Source organism: Quercus lobata, chromosome 4, assembly GCF_001633185.2.
Source record: "Quercus lobata isolate SW786 chromosome 4, ValleyOak3.0 Primary Assembly, whole genome shotgun sequence".
NCBI classification, from domain to species: Eukaryota; Viridiplantae; Streptophyta; class Magnoliopsida; order Fagales; family Fagaceae; genus Quercus; species Quercus lobata.
The window spans coordinates 17,303,259-17,310,283 of NC_044907.1; the positions used below are offsets into that span (position 1 = coordinate 17,303,259).

At 35.1% G+C, this 7,025-nt stretch overlaps 2 protein-coding genes across 3 annotated transcripts; both read right to left on the reverse strand.

Moving 5' to 3' along the window:
• Positions 1–211: 211 nt before the first annotated feature.
• Positions 212–1,186, reverse strand: LOC115984720 (pentatricopeptide repeat-containing protein At2g27610-like). Its single transcript, XM_031107736.1, has 3 exons — positions 1,138–1,186; positions 800–1,032; positions 212–679 (listed from the first exon to the last, which is right to left on the reverse strand). The coding sequence occupies exons 1-3, from the start codon at positions 1,184–1,186 to the stop codon at positions 212–214; spliced, it is 750 nt and encodes a 249-aa protein (XP_030963596.1).
• Positions 1,187–3,346: 2,160 nt separating this feature from the next.
• Positions 3,347–6,633, reverse strand: LOC115984090 (receptor-like protein EIX2). Of its 2 annotated transcripts, none has more exons than XM_031106995.1 (2): positions 3,670–6,633; positions 3,347–3,565 (listed from the first exon to the last, which is right to left on the reverse strand). In XM_031106995.1, the coding sequence occupies exon 1, from the start codon at positions 6,630–6,632 to the stop codon at positions 3,687–3,689; it is 2,946 nt and encodes a 981-aa protein (XP_030962855.1). In that variant the 5' UTR covers position 6,633; the 3' UTR covers positions 3,347–3,565; positions 3,670–3,686. The 2 variants fall into 2 exon arrangements, with proteins under 2 accessions (XP_030962855.1, XP_030962853.1); XM_031106993.1 differs by having other exon boundaries at positions 3,347–3,582.
• Positions 6,634–7,025: the final 392 nt, after the last annotated feature.

Genomic DNA, 7,025 nt, shown 5'->3' on the forward strand with positions numbered 1-7,025 from the left:
GTTTTACCATGAGTGTCCACCTCAGTCGGTCTAGGAGATATAGCTGGAGAAATACATTGGTCAGGAACTCAATAGGGGCCACCACTTCACTCACGTCAGATTGGAGAATTTGGAATGCATTAGAAGATTTTAAGTTGACTTGAGGGGGACTCGGTGGAGAAATTTCAGATGAGGAAGGTTTATGTTTAAAAAATGGCTCTTGGCCCACTCCTCATAAACGTGTAAAAACATATGGCGTAAAAAAATATGGCATAAACGATACTACAGAAGGTAAACTCATTTGGTTTGACACCCTCTTTTGCCAACCAGAGATAAATTTAACAGCTCCCTCTGCGTCTTCTCTTTGAGCATATCCAGCTACCATTGCTGACCATGCCACAATGTCCTTCTCGTCAATCAATTCAAATACTTTTGCAGCTTCATCAATGCAGCCCATCTTAACATAAGCATCTAAAAGTGCAGTTCCTACTGAAGATGATTTCTCATAATTAGTTTTAATGACTTGTGCATGTAGTTGGAAAGTAGAAATGGCAGGATGATCAGCCGTAAGGATGGTAGAATAAGTGAAATGGTTCGGTCTAACACTTTCCCTGTTCATTTGGCAAAATAAATTCACTGCCTGCCTTGTTCCACCATTCTGTAAGTACCCACTGATCATGGCCGTCCATGACACAACATTCTGAACCCCATGCATCATAGAAAACAGTTGAAATGCACCATCCATAACACTGCACTAACTGTAAGCTACCATAAGTGCCGTTCTAATATTGTGATCAAAGCAATACCCATTTTTCAAAACCTGACAATGAAGCTGTCTAGCAAAACCTAATTCTTTAAGGTTAGCACATAGTTTAATCATGGTAGCAAATATCATCTGTGTAAGCATTACACCTGCAAGTCGCATTTGATAAAACATTTCAAAAGCTTCCAAGTCAAGTCCATTTGTAACATAGCCTGCAACCATACTGTTCCACGAAACCTCATCCCTCTTCTCCATACTATCAAACGCAACTCTAGCACCTTTAACCATCCCTGACTTTGAATACATATTAATTAAAGAATTGCACACAAACACGGTAGACTCAAAACCATTCTTTATTACCATTGTGTGGACTTGAATTCCCTTATTAACCATACCATCATCTGCCAAAGCTCCAAAATCATGAGATAATGCCTTACCTACCATAACGCGCCAAAAGATTTGTTCAATGATATGCGATGGTAAGATTATAACGAAGAAACGTAAATCCACGATCAGCACCAGCTGGCCACCACTTCTTCACTTCACTCGACACCTGCTTTAGGGTGCAAAACAGAGAAACAAACATATTTCTATTCAAGGAATCCCCAACGATTGTGTGGACATGACCTCATCCCCTGTTTCATATATCTTTCCCTCTTTTACCTCTCAAACCGAATTAACCTCATCCCCTGTTTCATATATCCCAAAACAGGGGATGAGGTTAATTTTATTGCCTGATGAGTCTGATTTCTTCCCGTTATTTTATTGTTTCCACGTGTAAAAAAAATTATTATTTTATTGATCTGTCAGTTTCCCTATTAGTGTGGTGATGGTGATGGAATGGTGCTTCAAGGACTTAAATGTTTTGCGTTAATTGGTTTAGAGATTAAAAGTAGTAAAAATAAAATGTTGGCACTAAAATGAAAAAAAAAAAAAGTCAAAATGTAGAGACTAAAAGTACATTTACGCCTAATAATAATAATAATTTTGAGTTTTGAAGTCAATAATAATAATAAGTTATACTAGTAAATAGTAGCAAAGGCATAAGTTAATTATTAACTAGCTATTTGTGCGTGCGATGAGACTTTTTTTTATAGTGTCATAACTTTTTTCTTAGTAAAGACAATAGAGTCATAATTTTTATTTTATATATATATATATATATATATATGTGTGTGTGTATATATTTTTTTCTATTTTGAAAATCTAACTGCAGAGTAACCTTATTTTTTAGACAATATTTTAGTGGGAGTTAGAGTTACATTTTTACTGGATTATCATTTAGTTTTTTCTCTACTTAAACATAGGGGTGTATGGGCATTTTTGAACAAAAAAAATGAGGCATCCAAACCAAGGAAGCTCCTTAAATAGAAGATAGATACTATATTTAAAAAATCATCTGTGTAGTGTGTAGTATGTACAGTTGCTGCAAACTACCGTAACTTCGTCCCTATTCACCGTAATGTTTAGTATAGTCCATGGTAAAAGAATAATGTTATAGTTATCACAAACTATTTTACAATAGTGGCAGAGCTAAGATTTTATTCTAGAGGGGGAAAAATTAAAAGAAGATATTAAAAGTGAAATTAATCTAAAAAATATTAATCAACAATAATAACAAAATACATAAAAAATTGTAAGCAAATATGAATATATTTCATATTATTAAAATAAATAAACAAAAATAACCAATTCATAGCTACTAAAAACTTTACAAACTGATGGAGTAAAAATGTGATTAGTGTTACTTAAAAAATATAATGAATAAATGTTTGAATTATTTTTTGTAATTAGTGACATGCCAATTTGTAAGACATAAGTAGTAAAATTTGTAATATCTCTAGCATCATTCAAGAATAAAATACTGTGAAAAGTATCATAAATAGTAAAAATAGTGTAAATAATGATATAAAATAAAAATATTGAAATAGGTGCAAGTTTCAAACTTTCACTTTCACGTAGGACAAGACAAAAGCATGGTTTGGTGCTTGAGAACTCTTTTTTCATTTCTTTTTCCTGTGTCAAAGTCACTTTCAACCAAGTAGAAGTCCTTTTTTTCTTTCTCTTTTTTTCGTCCATGTCAGTAAGTAATTGCTTTAGACTACTAATGTTAGAAAATTTTAGGAGGAGTCAGGGGGCAGGTGCCCCCCCTCACCCCCCTTTGGCTCCGCCAATGTTTTACAATATTTTTATAATCTATTAATATGATAAATTATTAATGGTTTTATTTGTGCCCATTATCAACGTCACTTTTTTACATACTAATAACCACTTATCACATCAGCAATTCGTAAAAAAAATTTTAAAATAGTTTATGGCTTTAGTATTTTCCATTAAAATATAGCTGATTGCAAGTGAATGCTCAAAAAATATTATAGAAGTACAATCAAACATGTAAGATTCATCTTGTGTTTGAAAGATTTATTTATTTTTCATGTTTATCAATGTTCGAGAGAGAGAGAGAGAGAGAGAGAGAGAGAGAGAGAGAGAGAGAGAGAGAGAGAGAGAGAGAGAGAGAGAGAGAGAGAGAGAGAGAGAGAGTGAGGAGAGAGAGAGAGAGAGAGAAGAGAAGAAACTCGCAATATTGGATCAAACTGAGAAAAATTATACAACTAATTACTCTTCATTAATTATAGTGAGCTATCTATTTATACTAATCAAAATACCACGCCTGAGCTTTTCCATTGATACAACTACACAACTATCTTTGTTACAATAAACAAACTAACATAACTTAATCTCTAACAAAGTACTTCTCCACATGCATGAACTGAAGAAACACGTACTGTAAATCATAGGATCTCCAAATACTGAGACTTCCACCTGATAATGAAGCATAATTGCACCAATAAATAATAAAGAGAAATTAAAAAGAAGAAATGAAGTCACAAAAAAGAAGCTACAAAGTGATTTCTTTTTTGGATTACCTTCAATCTTTGCGTCTCTATGCTTCAATCTTCCCTTGCAAACGAGCCATATTAACTTTGACAGCCACAAAAAACCTATCTTTCTTGTCATCAACAAAATTGAAGTAAGCATGTCTCCAAGACTTCTTTATCACCAAACTACCGCAAACAATCCAAAATCCCACAATGAACCCCAAAACAACACTTACATAGAACCATAACTTTTCAGAACTGAATTCCTCATTGTCTTCATCTACAGCTTCTGTATCCCCATCACTTGGCAATAATGAGCAATTTGTTATCAATGGAGGCCCGCAAAGTTGTGGGTTACCCTCATAAATGGACGGATCAATGAAAGTTTGAAATTGGTTGGCTGATGGAATAGGTCCAGACAAGTTGTTATATGACAAGTTCAAATGACTTAAAAAAGTCAAAGAAGACATACTTGGAGGAATGGGACCTAAAAGATGGTTGCATGAGAGGTCAAGAGTTTCTAAACCATGCAATGCTCCCATATTCTCTGGTATCTTTCCAGTCAATTGATTCCATGACAAATTTAAGGTAAATAGTAATGAGAGCTTTGTTAGTGCTTCTGGAATCTCTCCAGTTAGATTGTTTCTTGAAAGATCTATACTATTCATCAAGAAAATTTGGCTGTAATATTCACGTTGGGCACCCTTTGCAGTCAAATCCATATGCTCCAAGTAGGTTAGTGGAAGAAGGAGACTTCGGATTGGTGATGTAGAATATTCGACCAAAGATTTCAAACCAGCCAAATTGCCCAAACAAGTAGGGATAGATCCTGAAAAATTATTATGTGCGAAGTCCAAAACATGTAGATGAGCGAGAAAACACAATTGTTCCAAAATGGGTCCTGAGAGCATGTTTCCTCGTAGGCGCAATTCTGATATTGAAGGTAGCCTTTTTCCAATCCATTTTGGCAAAGTCCCTGAGAATCTATTACCTCCAACATCAAGTGCATATAAGCTCGAGCAGTTTTGCAAGGTGGAAAAGAGATCTCCAGAAAAATTGTTGTAGCTTAGTTGCAGCCAATTAAGAGTAGGTAGTGAGCACAATGAGGTTGGGATGTTACCCAATAGATTGTTTCCCGACAGATCAATGGCCTCTAAATTTTGCATACTCATCCAATGCCTGGGGATGTTTCCAGATAAAAGATTGTTCGATAAATCAACAAACCACAAACCCGTCGGCCCAATGGTCAATGAGGGGATACTACCATTTAGAAAGTTTCCTGCAAGATCTAGGGTGACCAATTTTTTCATACGTTGGAAGATGTTTACTGGTAATGGTCCAGAAAGAAGGTTTTTCCTTAATGAGAGATATGACACACTAGGCCACAGTGGGAGTGAACCAGTTAAATTATTGTAACTTAGATCTACCCACTCAAAAGATAATGACTTAGGAAGGTCTCCCCTCAATTGGTTATGAGAAAGATCTAATTTCAAAGGCAACGAAGACAAATTCCACAACCAATTTGGTATTTTAGCTGAAATTGAAGAGTTTACAAGGGAGATCTCAAGAAGATTCTTCTGAGTTTTGAGCCATGCCGGGAATGCAGGACCCAATTGGCAGTCTTTGATTAGGACATTTTGGAGACTAAATGGGGGAGTCCAATCATGTGTCACATTGAGAACTAAGGATTTCCTAGTTGATGACAAGGCAAACCAAGTTAGTTTTTTGAGATTTAGGAAATGAGTTTCAGTCATGGTACCTTCCCAAGAATTACTGAAGAGGTCCAAAGTGCTCAACTCAGTAAGTTGTCCAATAAATTCTGGGATGGTTCCATTCATCAAGTTGTAAGAGAGATCTAGTATCTCCAAACGTGATAAATGTTGTATACTTGATGGAATTGGGCCTGAGAATGAGTTGTTGGTGAGATGGAGCTCTCTTAAATGTGTAAAATACCCCAAGGAATGAGGCAAAACACCACTAAGTTGGTTTGATCCCAAATTTAATTGTTCTAGTCTATGGTTGCCACATCCGGATAATGCTTGGATAAATTCAGTTATTGGGCCACCGATAAAAAAATTGAACGACATATCTAAATTCTTCAAATTGCATAGGCTAGCCCTTGCTATGTTAGGGATGGGGCCTTTTAGGTCACATAAATTGATCCTGAGATTAATGAGGGCAGTAAGATTAAACAACCATGGGGGAATAGAAGAAGAGTTGAAGCCATTATTTGAGAGATCAAGGACCGAAAGGGACGTTAAATTCACAAATGGAAGAGTTTGAGGGAGATGATGAAGACCACAACTTGACAAATACAACTCTGATAGTGAAGGAAGCATATTAACAACTTGCAGCCAATGAGTTTCAGCTTTGCTAAGGTCTATGTTTTGCAAATTCAAGTATTGTAAGGAAGAGAGATTGGTGAGCCAATATATATTTGAAACCGAAAGAGTTCTTTCAGAAAGTTGAGATGGAATGAGATTAAGATAGCTCAAATTTGTTAAATTTCCAAGACTGGGAGACACTACTCCAGAAAACATTGTAAAGGAAAGGTCAAGGAATGTCAGCTTCTTGAGAGAGCCAAGGAAATATGGGAATGATAATCCTTGGAAATTGATGTTGCTTAGGTTTAAGTAACTCAAATATTTCAGATTTTGTAAAGAAGGATCTAACTTACCACTCAAACAATTAGGCTGATCAGGAGTATATTGGCTTCCTCCTCCCAAACCACATAGATTTGAGCTTCCAAGATCAAGCTTTACTACGTTGCTCGTTTGATTGCTACAACCTATGCCTTCCCAATTGCAACAATATTGACCCACCCAAGAAGAAAGCCTATTGAATGGATCCTTAAGACCTTTTCTGAATTTTTGAAGGGCTACCCTCTCTATCTCAATGCAACGCACGTTGGCATTTACAGCAATAGAATTGGATGGTACAGCTTCAAGTGAAATAGATTCGGTTATCAAAAGAAGGTAAAGAAGATTAAGAAGTACAAAGGTGGTATTCATGTTGGCCATTTCCCCTTATCTCCTTACAAGGATCGTTGTTATAGATGCTTATTTATAAGCATGCGGATTGTCTATTAACTTTTCTTTTTTTCACTTGAATTATTGGTGCTTAGAATTTGCAGGATATTGTTTATTATAGAATAGTTTTGTTTAAGAAATAAATATAAATTAATTTTGTTTCTGTTTTATTTGCTAAATTATTAGTCTTCTACTTATATCAATGGATACTATATTGTTAAAAAAACATTTGTTTTCTGAGTGAACAAGCAGCAAAAAAGGGAAAAAAAAAAAAAAAACTGTAAGAGGTTATATGAAATTAATTTTTATTAAATCAATCAACATATATACTAATGTCTTTTATATTTTGTTATGCTTTTCATTAGAAACACACAC